The following is a 13,405-nucleotide window of genomic DNA, read 5'->3' on the forward strand; positions in this document are numbered from 1 at the left end:
GCCGTTCTGGAAAATGTGGGGCAGAGGTTCATCGTTGGCATCCAGGGAGTGTGTGTGCAAAGTTTGGCATCGACCGGGTTAACGGTGCAGGAGATTAGCTGGTAACGGACGGACGGAAGGACGGACGGACGGACGGACGGACGGACGGACGGACGCACACACACACACACGGAGTGCAAAACATACTCTCTCCCCATGCCTTCGGCCTGGTGGAGACAATCAGCGGGGCCCAGCAGGTGCTCAGAGGGTTTGATTAGGCAGCGGTCTGTTATCAAGAAATAACACACCGCTGAATTCAACGATTGACCAATCAGAATCAAGCATTCAACCAAGCCATGTAATACAAATATATAATCGTCCGGGTGAAAATCACCCGTGTTTAGTATTCTATGGTTAAATAAGACTTCCATGACCTCACTCAATGACAGAAGCATTGATGCATTTTAAATCGTGGGATAAAAAATATTTAGAAAAAAAAAAAGATGGGATTCATATCACTCAACCTCAAATATTCAAACGTTACAGGTTGAACCCACATTTGGTAAATTGTCTCAAGTTTAGTTAACAGGGGAAAGAAGGAGTTTAAAAAAAAAAAAAACTTTAATGAAGACAACAGATGGGCTCTTCAGATGGGCTGTTCTTCCATTTACTACCAGCTACCATGCAGCTTCAGTCTTAATATTATTATGTGTTCTCCAATTTCTGTATGCCCTCATTCTTCTGCCGTCGGGCCAGGCCACGTTGGCCGCACCACTGGTATCATCAGCCATCATTGTGCTGCCGTTGGTGGACACGCTGGACATGGGGGAGGTCAACACGGGGGCGTCGTCAGGCGAGCTCAGGTTGGCGGCGTCAGGCGACCTCAGGTTGGCGAGGGAGAAAGAGTATCCTGGAGACGACGCAAGACATTCTGAGTTTCAATACAGTTGTAATGACTTGAGGAATAGACAAATTAAGTTAGATCCACATTTGTTGACAACTCTCTGACCGAAATTAACTACTAGAGATGCAAGACTGCAATCAAACTGTGGGGAGCAAACAGTGGGGATGATGAACGTCGATGTCCACTTAAGTGTCAAGTATACTGTAGGCTTACGGCCGTGCTCCACCGGGCGTGTCAGCGTCGCGTCAGTGTCGCGTCTTCGTCACCGTCAGGGAATGTTCCCTTTTTAATCAATGAAGGGTGGCTCCACTGCCCGCGTTGCGTTGCGTTGACGGAGACGCGACGCGTGCATTAAAATTGAACCGGTGCGTTTTTTGACGCACGCGACGGAGACGCAACGCGTCCGGTGGAGCCCTGGCGTTAGTCCTCCTTAACGAAAGCAGCACCATGACCAGCAGTGGTTCCTTATGGAGACACAAGGAAGCACTGCTGGTCAAAATTAATGAACTAAAAATATCCATAAATGCAAGTCTCCATGGGGTGAGTAATCTAAACATATATATAGTGGAGAACAAGGTTAGTTGAAGCACCTCCTTTATCTAGAAAACTGTTTCCATGCAACCTTAAATCTAGCGAATACATCATTTACACCTGGCTGTGAAGTTGGGAGGCACATTATGGGTACATCATTTACACCTGGCTGTGAAGTTGAGAGGCACATTATAGGTACATCATTTACACCTGGCTGTGAAGTTGGGAGGCACATTATGGAATACATCATTTACACCTGGCTGTGAAGTTGGGAGGCACATTATGGGTCAAATAGAACACATTTTACAAAATACTTTTTCCCCCTCGGTCGGTCAAAGTCAGATTTGTACAAATCAGGTAAAATGACCGTTTTAACAAAGCAAATTTACATACATGTTGGTGATTTACCAATTGATAAAACAATGTGAATAGTTTGGCAAAATTCAAATTAAAATAAATGTCTGAAGCAGTATTCATTTCTTTCTAATGTTGAAAATGAACCAAAATGCCACTGGGGTAAATTCAGCCAATTTTCAAAATATGAATCACCCTTAAGCCTCTATTCCATTTAGTGTAGCACATGTGACTTGCATGGCTTTTGAAGATTACATCACATGGCAGCAAAGTCTGTGGGATTTCTACTGTTTGTTTAGAGCACTTGATATAAATGGTTTGCCAGCCAAGTCTATGGACTTTAATTCATTATGGCCAATATACATCTACCGCCCCTCACTTCACACAAGTGTGATTTTTAATTTAAACAAAGGCAACCAAAATTACCTTTATGGTTCCATTTGTACTCTCAAGAGTTACAAACCCTTAATAGTCGGGGGCCCGGGGATTTTTTGGTTCAGATTCTCGCAAATTCGCCAAATTTGGCACAGATGTTGTCCACACCGTACTTAATCATTTTAAGATGGGTGGTACTGCCATATTGCGCAATCCAATATGGCTGCCACCCGAAAAAAACGGAAAGTCATAGAATCATAAATGATACCACTTTTTAGGGGGTTTCTGGGTCGTAGAATCTGATTCTGGTGTTGTTTTAATGATTTGAGGTCAAGATTACCCCTCAAGGTCAAGTTTACTCATCAAAGTTAGTATATAAAGGTAATATTGGGGTAAAATCCAATATTTCTGGTGCGCCATGCCAGATGCTACCCCCAAAAAGTATTTTATTTTCCATTATAAGTTGTAGTTGTATATGTATCAATGTTTCACAACTCAAAACAGTAGATTGTTTATTATAAACAACAAACTAATACAAGTCCAACTTCAACAACAGTAAACAACAGTAGGGGACAATGTAATCAAAATAGTTACTCCGTAAAACTTGCTAAAATCAAAAAGTTAGATCACAATGTTGTCTTTCACATTCTTTGTGTCTCCATCCCTTGCAAGGTGTGGAGTTACTGGCTGTCATCTTCATTATTAAGGCACCCACCTTCGCATTTGCAGAGGATTGTGCATCGGACACCGATACGGTGGCATTTGCACCTTCCCATGCATCCCTTGAGGCAGCCACAGCGCACAAGAAGGTCACATGCTGCTGATGCATCACTAAGAGTGGTCCACAGTGGTTGCCATGTGCCAGTGCCATCTTTGTGCCAGCCCCACTCACTGAAGTCAGGAATTTCCTGCTGGACCGAGGTTGCCTGATTCCAGTAGAAACTTGCCTGCAGTAGCGCTCGTTTGACATGCTGGAACAGTGCAGCTTGGGTAGGTGGGAGGTTTTCCAGTGATCTACTTCCAGTGGTGAAGAGGCAATGTCTGGCCTCATTGACACCAGCTGCACCACACCCCTTGCTGTACATGAGCACGACAAATCGTTCAATGTTCTGCATATGCACAGACTCAAGACTGAAGAGGTCAGGGGTGTTTGTGAGAGCAACTAGTGTGTTGGTGAGGTCTGGTATGCTTCTCCAGGCTGCCCAAGCTGTCTTCTTGCCACATCCAAGAAACTGGGAAGTTGTGTCACACCCTGTTAAGCTGTGGAAGAGGGGTAGTGCCAATGACTTTGATGGACCGAGATCAGAGTAGATGGTATGGACTGGTATGTCACGATATTTTCGACCAGTACCGAAACCCACCCAGAGCTCGGTTAGGCCAAGGGTCTCGAAAAACCGGATTGCCAAAATGACAACATCGCTGTCTACGGTGCGAACAAAGGCTGTTGTATGACCCTGCTCTGCTGCATGTGCCAGATGCAGGAGGATCCTGGTGTCTGCCTCAGAATGGTTGCACTTCTGTAGTTTTGTGACATCACAAGGCATGTTGGAGAGCACAGTCTCAAAGCGGGTAGTCAGAAGGAGCTTTCCACGCATGTCATTCTTTGAGATCTGTGTGCTGATGAATGAGAAGAGCTCCTTTTTGTTGTCCTCGTTTTTTAGGAAGCCACTCCATTCATGCTTAGGGATTGGAGTGCTACCATCACCGACTTTTGTCCGTGAACCATTCCCACGCCGTTTCTGTGTAAGATATTTTAGGTTATTTTCCTCTGGGTAGTTGTCCCATACAGCATCAATGCGTTGGGTACTAGACTAGTTGTCATTTGGGCCTCCAGAAATGGTGTAATGTTGAGCAAGACATACTCGCTGAATGTCTTTGCTGTTGTGGGGCGCACCATGTGGATGACTGCTGCCATATCCAACACCACAACGGTAGCTTGTTTGGCAGAAGCTGCATGACCTGTGCTAGCATTGAGGCATTGAAGAATTTCAGACTTTGTCCCAGATCGCAGAGACCCTCTGTCCGCCAGGCTCGGTGGCTCTCTCTGATTTTCGAATTGAAAGAAGTCTGTCATGTCAGCATTGGGACGTGACTGGAGTGAAAGGAACAGTTGTGTGATTAAAACCATGTTCTGCTTCTGTATGCCACTGTCCTTTGTACCTTTTTTCTTGTGGCCAGTTCGGTTGGCGAATGTTAGCATGTTTTTCCGCTTGACGGTATCAGATACTGGTACTGAAGCCATTTCCAATCTTTCCTTGACATATGCTGCGTGAAGGGTCTGGCCGGCTTCATGGATTTGAGATAAAGAAGCAACAACTGCCGGCTCCATGACATTCTGTGTATCGAGTGCAATAAGCTCCTGGCTTGTAGCAAGGAAGGGGTTGCCTAGCTGCTGTACCACATCGATGAACGAGAGTACATCCTTGCGAAACTTTACTTGCAAGTTATGTCCTTCCTCATGATGAGCAGTGGATGACGTTGGTGGGTCATTGATGGCCTCAAACTCCTCAACTATCCGTGTGCAATCAGGTCCAGCCAGCATAAATAATGTAAGGGCTTCAGGATTCTCATAGAGTCCAACGGCTCCGCCATGCGCCTGGAGGCTTTTGTTGGACTGCTCATGTGCTTGGTCCTTGGCCAAATGGCAAATGGCAAAACATTATTTCCGATAAATAATGATACCATTTTATTTTTTTATGAGACAAAATGACCTTTATGTTAACTTAGAGGGGTAAACTTGACCTCATATCATTGAGATGAAACCAGAATCTGATTGTTTTGAATTGTGAAACATTGATACATACAAGTATAGCTTATAATGAGAAAAGAAAATGGGGGTAGAATCTGGCATGTTGCACCAGAAATACTGAATTTTACCCCGATATTACCTTTATATACTAACTTTGATGAGTAAACTTGACCTTGAGGGGTAATCTTGACCTCAAATCATTTAAATAACACCAGAATCAGATTTTACGGCCCAGAAAACCCCTAAAAAGTTGTATCTTTAATGATTCTAGGCCTTTTTGTTTTTTTCGGGTGGCAGCCATATTGGATTGCGCAATATGGCAGTGCCAATCTTGGCACCCATCTTAAAATGATTAAGTACGGTATGGACAACATCTGTGCCAAATTTGGCGAATTTGCGAGAATCTGAACCAAACGGTCCTTTTTTTCCCCCGGGGCCCCCAACTATAACCCATTTTGACCTGAGATCAGATTCTAAAAAGGTCTTCTACATCCTGACAGTTTTCTGAAAAAGCTATGTTTCTATGTCAGTCGTTCTTCGATTTTTCAAAAATAGCAGACGTACAAGCTCATAGCGCGCCACCGAGTGGCGCGCTATGAGCTTGTAGATCTTCTATTTTTCAATAGCTAAAGCACACCATTTAAGCCCCATTTTAGCTGTCGACTACACGTTCACAAGAGGGAGCTGCTTTGACATGCTGTGAACTTATAGATCTGCTGCTATAAAGCAGCAAGTATAAACACTACTAAACACACATGTACGTATACTTACATTAATCTTCATATCCGTCCCTGTAGGATCCTCCCGAAGAACGACCTCCATAACCCCTAACAGTAAAAGACACAATTAAAACTCCATTCCAATTTTTTTGTTAAAACCTCAATTCACTCAAATTTGCTACATTTAAGGCTTTCCACTTACTTATTGTCCCTGTAGCCGCCACCACCGCCGGATGAGTAGCCCCCGCTTCCACCACCACTCCTGTATCCTCCGCCGCCACCGTAGCTCCTGTCACCGCCGCCACCACCGTAGCTCCTGTCGCCACCGTATCCTCCACCACCTACACAAACACGAGAGAGGGGGTAATGATTAATTTAACTTAATGGTTTTTTTTAACCCATTTTGACCTGAGATCAGATTCAAAAATGCCTCCTACATCCTGAGTTTTCTGAAAAAGCTATGTTTCTATGTCAGTGGTTCTTCAATTTTTCAAAAATTGCTGACCTACAAGCTCGTAACGCTTCACTCGGTGGAACGCTATGAGCTTGTAGATCTGCTATTTTTCAATAGCTAAAGCATAACATAATGCTAACACCAAAAGGGGTTCCCGCCCAGAATGGGTTTAAGGGGCCATTTGAGGATAGAGAAACACTAAAGTTGACATCATAAACTCATCCAGAGTCATCATAGACGGACTGGAAAAGCTTAGCACGAATTCTCTGGAGCTGTAAAGGTGACGTCATAGAATGAATTCTCCCTAAAACTATCATGACAAAATTATAACATTTCAGAGCTGAACATTATTGTTTAGTCTTCCTATGAATCTGCAACAGACCTACAATTTAATGCACACTGGAAACAAAGCGAAAAGCTTTTACCTTCTTGGGCAAACCAAAGACTCACTGCAACAAGAACAAGAACAAGATGGCTGCTTCCCATCGCTGCCTATACGTGAGTTACTTTAAAGTGCTGAGGAAGAAGTGAGGGCTGGCTGGCCCTCAGCGGAGGTTTTAAGGCTTGCTGCTCATCCCACAGCTGTTCATGATCAGCACTAATGACACCTGTCTACAATTTACAATTTACAATTTAGGCATTTAGCAGACGCTCTTAATCCAGAGCGATTTACAATAGGCAAGAACAAAAAGCATGGGAATACATCACATATGTAAAAAAAATGCATTTATCGCGAAACATGCGTAAGCTAAGACCGTGACTAGAACATATCTATATAATGACACTATACAAAGTGTCATTGTTTGGATGGGAAGGTTTTGACTAATAGTCAGGCCAGGCAGGGGATATTAATACAATCTGGGAATACATTTCTTACCAAGAATTTTCTTCACCAATGTGTTTGTAAGGGTGTCTATACTAACATATCCCACATTGGTTTCTATTCAACCACCCTAGGGGAATCTTTGACAGCTGCTGAAAGTTGGGGTAGCCTAACCATCAACAACCAATATATGGCAACATGTTATACATTTCATTATAACCTACTTTAAGTAGCATGTGACGTGTCAAACTAGGGGGTTAATTCTGAACCAATTCCAAGCATTAGTTTTGCACGAAAAACACTCCTTGGGCTAAATTCGGCCATAGCCACTTGCCCAAATGTGCCCAAATGTGCTGACCTCATCACATTTGTAATGGCTGCTATGGCCGTTTTCAGCCCAAGGAGTGTTTTTCGTGCAAAACTAATGCTTCATGGAATGGATTCAGAATCATCACATGCTACTTAAAGCATAATGAAATTAGAACATTTTGCCTTATATTGGTTGTACCCCAACTTTCAGCAGCTGTCAACAATTCCCCTAGGGTGGTTGAATAGAAACCAATGGGATATGTTAGTAGACACCTTTACAAACACATTGGTGAAGAAAATTATTGGTGAGAAATGTATTCCCAGGTTTGACATTATTCTGATAATATTCCCTGACTATATTAACAGTTTGCAGAAATAAACACAGGAAAGGCATATATAGCACACATGCAACGTTTTAAAATTTAAAATTAACTTAGCCTATAATCATTCCCCCGTTTTACATTTCAAATCCCATATTTCTATTAAATCAGCCACGAACAATTAAGTGCATTGTCAGCATTCAGTGTAGCTACACTATTACTATATGTACATATTCAGATGCAAGTTGCCCTTCATATTAAACGTTTAAAAAAACCACACAGACAGACAACTAGATCCGAAAAAGAAGAGAGAGAGAGAGAGAGAGAGAGAGAGAGAGAGAGAGAGAGAGAGAGAGAGAGAGAGAGAGAGAGAGAGAGAGAGAGAATAGCCGAGCTGCTCTAAAAAGGAATGGAGTCATGTTGTAAAAGTGTTGTTCCTCAATCTGAATGGAGAGCTTTGAACTAAGAAGAAGAAGAGAATGGCCTGCCCTGAGCAGACTATAATGGCTGCTCCTCCACGGCCTGCTGGTCCCTGCAGGGAGAATCTCTCACCTGGCCTGGCCTCTCCCTGCCAGGACCTATAGAGCGTCGCAGTCCCGCCCCCTACCATGGACCAGGAAATTATTCTCCGTTCATTTTCCTCATAGACATTTCAGAAAGTATTTATTTAAAGACGTTTAAGCCGCGGACAAAGCCAACTCGAGTCGTGACAAATCATGACAACAAACACAATTTTTTGGGCCGAACACATAATTAGAAAGAAGAAAAAAACGGCAGGTTACAACACTTTTTGTTGTTTTTCTTCTTTGTAATTATTTGTTTGGTCCAAAATATTGTTTGTGTTGTCATGAGTTGTCACGACTCGAGTTGGCTTTGTCCGCGGCGTAACCGTCTTTAAATAACCGTAACCGTCTTTAAACCGTCTTTAAATAAATTCTTTGTGAAATGTCTATGGGAAAAATGCATTAGGATTAATTTCCTGGTCCATGGTAGGGGGCGGGACTGCGACGCTCTATACCGTATCACCAGAACAGAGACGAAAGGCCTTTCCCTGCCAGGACCTGTACCGTATCACCAGAACAGAGAAGACCTCTCCCTGCCGGGACCTGTACCGTATCCCCAGAACAGAGAAGAAAGACCTCTCCCTGCCGGGACCTGTACCGTATCACCAGAACAGAGAAGAAAGACCTCTCCCTGCCGGGACCTGTACCGTATCACCAGAACAGAGAAGAAAGACCTCTCCCTGCCGGGACCTGTACCGTATCACCAGAACAGAGAAGAAAGACCTCTCCCTGCCAGGACCTGTACCGTATCACCAGACCAGAGAAGAAAGACCTCTCCCTGCCAGGACCTGTACCGTATCACCAGAACAGAGAAGAAAGACCTCTCCCTGCCAGGACCTGTACCGTATCACCAGAACAGAGAAGAAAGACCTCTCCCTGCCGGGACCTGTACCGTATCACCAGACCAGAGAAGAAAGACCTTTTCCTGCCGGGACCTGTACCGTATCACCAGACCAGAGAAGAAAGACCTTTTCCTGGCGGGACCTATAGGGTGTACCAAAACTCCTGGAGGGGGCGTCAACATATGTGTCACGTGGTAGCGGCCGCCATACTTGCTGGCTTGTCTGGTTTGTTTACATTGAGCGACTATCCGTGTGCTTGTATACGTTCTTTTTTTTAAACTGACCTCACAATGGTGCAGACTTGCTCAGTGAATAAGTGCCACAGCAGGTCGCGTCGAGGAATTGAGCCAGAAAACGGAATTAGATGTTCAGCTTTCCAGCATGGAGACAGCATCAAGGAACCCAGATTGACGAGTTTACGTAGAATGGCTTTGATCTCGGCTGTACGGCGCACGGGCGCAGAGACATAACGTTCAACAAAGTATCTAAGCACAGCCGTGTTTGTTCACAACATTTTCCTTGTCCTTGTAATGTATTTGGGCCCGACGTTCTTTCTATCCATCCTAGTGTTGGTTCACTATGTTGTCGCCAAGAACGAGCTCAATATTTACAAAAACATACCACCGTCACTCTATTCTGAGTGATGTGGGCTAGAATTTAATGCCCACGAGAGGGCCGTCCCTAGATTTCAGACGCCGCCCCCCCTCTTGGTGACGTACACGTTTTCACACGCTATTACCACAGAAGAAAGGCCTTTCCCTGTCGGGGCCTCATAGTGGCGTTGCTGACAATTCCCTTTTCCTTCCCTTTTCAAATGTTTTATATCATCCACAGCACTTGAATGAACAGTATCCATGTTTCTTTGTCATTTCACAAAAATAAAAGTTTGACACATGTACTAATTAAAGAACATGGAAAATCCACAAAAGAAAATATACAAAAACATTAACATTTAGTAAATGTACTTGTCCTTTATCTTTCAGTCTGTTATACACAACATTTTTTCCACAGTTATTTTAAAATAAAAACAAAATCTACTTTGTACTATTCTCTTTTTGTGATAGGCCTATCCTTTTTATTATTTCAGTTCAGGGTCAGCAACTCTCATGCACCTCTAGCACCTCTGCTGGAACACTCCATCATCGCAGTTCCTGTTTACACTGAGCATGTGCAAACCTCCCGCAGGAGAGTGGGCCGCACCTCTGTGCACCATCCTCTTTATTTGTCCTAGCGGAAAACCAAGGAAGTGAGTTGATCAAATAGAATCCATTTTCGGGTAGCCTACTGCTTTGTCTATTTCTCGCTCAAATGTTTTCAAAAACATTTGAGAGCAATGTTTAGCTGTAAATGACGTGTCAGTGTTAGTGTCACAGACAGTGTGTGTGTGTGTGTGTGTGTTTACATGGCTGTCATATTGGAAACAGCAGTAAATCAGCGGGGCCCAGCAGGTGCTCAGAGGGTTTGATTAGGCAGCGTTCTGTTATCAAGAAATAACACACCACTGAATTCAACGATTGACCAATCAGAATCAAGCATTCAACCAAGCCATGTAATACAAATAATCGTCCGGGTCACCCGAGTTTAGTATTCTAGGGTTAAATAAGCCGCACCACTGGTATCATCAGCCATCATTGTGCTGCCGTTGGCGGACACGCTGGACATGGGGGAGGTCAACACGGGGGCGTCGTCAGGCGAGCTCAGGTTGGCGGCGTCAGGCGACCTCAGGTTGGCGAGGGAGAAAGAGTATCCTGGAGACGACGCAAGACATTCTGAGTTTCAATACAGTTGTAATGACTTGAGGAATAGACAAATTAAGTTAGATCCACATTTGTTGACAACTCTCTGACCGAAATTAACTACTAGAGATGCAAGACTGCAATCAAACTGTGGGGAGCAAACAGTGGGGATGATGAACGTCGATGTCCACTTAAGTGTCAAGTATACTGTAGGCTTACGGCCGTGCTCCACCGGGCGCGTCAGCGTCGCGTCAGTGTCGCGTCTCCGTCACCGTCAGGGAATGTTCCCTTTTTAAATCAATGAAGGGTGGCTCCACTGCCCGCGTTGCGTTGCGGGAGACGCGACGCGTGCATTCAAATTGAACCGGTGCGTTTTTTGACGCACGCGACGGAGACGCAACGCGTCCGGTGGAGCCCTGGCGTTACGGCCGGGCTCCACCGGGCGCGTCAGCGTCGAGTCTCCGTCACCGTCAGGGAATGATCCCTTTTTAATCAATGAAGGGTGGCTCCACTGCCCGCGTTGACGGAGACGCGACGCGTGCATTAAAATTGAACCGGTGCGTTTTTTGACGCGACGCGACGGAGACGCAACGCGTCCGGTGGAGCCCTGGCGTTACGCCAGGGCTCCACCGGACGCGTTGCGTCTCCGTCAACGCGGGCAGTGGAGCCACCCTTCATTGATTAAAAAGGGAACATTCCCTGACGGTGACGGAGACGCGACGCTGACGCGCCCGGTGGAGCCCGGCCGTAAGTCCTCCTTAACGAAAGCAGCACCATGACCAGCAGTGGTTCCTTATGGAGACACAAGGAAGCACTGCTGGTCAAAATGAATGAACTAAAAATATCCATAAATGCAAGTCTCCATGGGGTGAGTAATCTAAACATATATATAGGGGAGAACAAGGTTAGTTGAAGCACCTCCTTTATCTAGAAAACTGTTTCCATGCAACCTTAAATCTAGCGAATACATCATTTACACCTGGCTGTGAAGTTGGGAGGCACATTATGGGTACATCATTTACACCTGGCTGTGAAGTTGGGAGGCACATTATAGGTACATCATTTACACCTGGCTGTGAAGTTGGGAGGCACATTATGGAATACATCATTTACACCTGGCTGTGAAGTTGGGAGGCACATTATGGGTCATTTACACCTGGCTGTGAAGTTGGGAGGCACATTATGGGCCATTTACACCTGGCTGTGAAGTTGGGGCACATTATGGGTCAAATAGAACACATTTTACAAAATACTTTTTCCCCCTCGGTCGGTCAAAGTCAGATTTGTACAAATCAGGTAAAATGACCGTTTTAACAAAGCAAATTTACATACATGTTGGTGATTTACCAATTGATAAAACAATGTGAATAGTTTGGCAAAATTAAAAATAAAATAAATGTCTGAAGCAGTATTCATTTCTTTCTAATGTTGAAAATGAACCAAAATGCCACTGGGGTAAATTCAGCCAATTTTCAAAATATGAATCACCCTTAAGCCTCTATTCCATTTAGTGTAGCACATGTGACTTGCATGGCTTTTGAAGATTACATCACATGGCAGCAAAGTCTGTGGGATTTCTACTGTTTGTTTAGAGCACTTGATATAAATGGTTTGCCAGCCAAGTCTATGGACTTTAATTCATTATGGCCAATATACATCTACCGCCCCTCACTTCACACAAGTGTGATTTTTAATTTAAACAAAGGCAACCAAAATTACCTTTATGGTTCCATTTGTACTCTCAAGAGTTACAAACCCTTAACCCATTTTGACCTGAGATCAGATTCTAAAAATGTCTTCTACATCCTGACAGTTTTCTGAAAAAGCTATGTTTCTTCGATTTTTCAAAAATAGCAGACCTACAAGCTCGTAACGCGCCACTCGGTGGCGCGCTATGAGCTTGTAGATCTGCTATTTTTCAATAGCTAAAGCATAACATAATGCTAACACCAAAAGGGGTTCCCGCCCAGAATGGGTTTAAGGGGCCATTTGAGGATAGAGAAACACTAAAGTTGACATCATAAACTCATCCAGAGTCATCATAGACGGACTGGAAAAGCTTAGCACGAATTCTCTGGAGCTGTAAAGGTGACGTCATAGAATGAATTCTCCCTAAAACTATCATGACAAAATTATAACATTTCAGAGCTGAACATTATTGTTTAGTCTTCCTATGAATCTGCAACAGACCTACAATTTAATGCACACTGGAAACAAAGCGAAAAGCTTTTACCTTCTTGGGCAAACCAAAGACTCACTGCAACAAGAACAAGAACAAGATGGCTGCTTCCCATCGCTGCCTATACGTGAGTTAGTTTAAAGTGCTGAGGAAGAAGTGAGGGCTGGCTGGCCCTCAGCGGAGGTTTTAAGGCTTGCTGCTCATCCCACAGCTGTTCATGATCAGCACTAATGACACCTGTCTGTCATTGTTTGGATGGGAAGGTTTTGACTAATAGTCAGGCCAGGCAGGGGATATTAATACAATCTGGGAATACATTTCTTACCAAGAATTTTCTTCACCAATGTGTTTGTAAGGGTGTCTATACTAACATATCCCACATTGGTTTCTATTCAACCACCCAAGGGGAATCTTTGACAGCTGCTGAAAGTTGGGGTAGCCTAACCATCAACAACCAATATACGGTATGGCAACATGTTATACATTTCATTATAACCTACTTTAAGTAGCATGTGACAAGACCTTTGAAGGATTAACATGAATTATCTGGAGCTGTATGTTCAGGTGA

At 44.1% G+C, this 13,405-nt stretch overlaps 1 protein-coding gene across 4 annotated transcripts; it reads right to left on the reverse strand.

Moving 5' to 3' along the window:
- Positions 1-465: 465 nt before the first annotated feature.
- On the reverse strand, positions 466-13,050 carry LOC306921751 (uncharacterized protein). Of its 4 annotated transcripts, none has more exons than XR_013789823.1 (5): positions 12,892-13,050; positions 10,533-10,670; positions 5,810-5,952; positions 5,664-5,719; positions 466-889 (listed from the first exon to the last, which is right to left on the reverse strand). XR_013789823.1 is itself a non-coding variant. In XM_079499035.1 (5 exons), exons 1-4 carry the CDS (start codon positions 12,950-12,952, stop codon positions 5,665-5,667), a joined length of 390 nt encoding a protein of 129 aa, XP_079355161.1. In that variant the 5' UTR covers positions 12,953-13,043; the 3' UTR covers positions 466-889; position 5,664. The 4 variants fall into 4 exon arrangements, 2 of the variants coding, with proteins under 2 accessions (XP_079355161.1, XP_079355160.1); XR_013789824.1 differs by having other exon boundaries at positions 5,664-5,723; positions 5,814-5,952; positions 12,892-13,047; XM_079499035.1 differs by having other exon boundaries at positions 5,814-5,952; positions 10,536-10,670; positions 12,892-13,043.
- Between the last annotated feature and the right edge of the window lie 355 nt (positions 13,051-13,405).

Source organism: Electrona antarctica, assembly GCF_951216825.1.
Source record: "Electrona antarctica genome assembly, chromosome: 1".
NCBI classification, from domain to species: domain Eukaryota; kingdom Metazoa; phylum Chordata; class Actinopteri; order Myctophiformes; family Myctophidae; genus Electrona; species Electrona antarctica.

Coding starts and splice junctions, on each gene's coding strand:
- LOC306921751 (XM_079499034.1), bottom strand. CDS start 12,952: ATGGGAAGCAGCCATCTTGTTCTTGTTCTTGTTGCAGTGAGTCTTTGG. Junction 10,671..12,891: donor TCTTTGGTTTGCCCAAGAAG/GTAAAAGCTTTT, acceptor CGTCGTCTCCAG/GATACTCTTTCTCCCTCGCC. Junction 5,953..10,532: donor GATGGCTGATGATACCAGTG/GTGCGGCTTATT, acceptor GTGTTTGTGTAG/GTGGTGGAGGATACGGTGGC.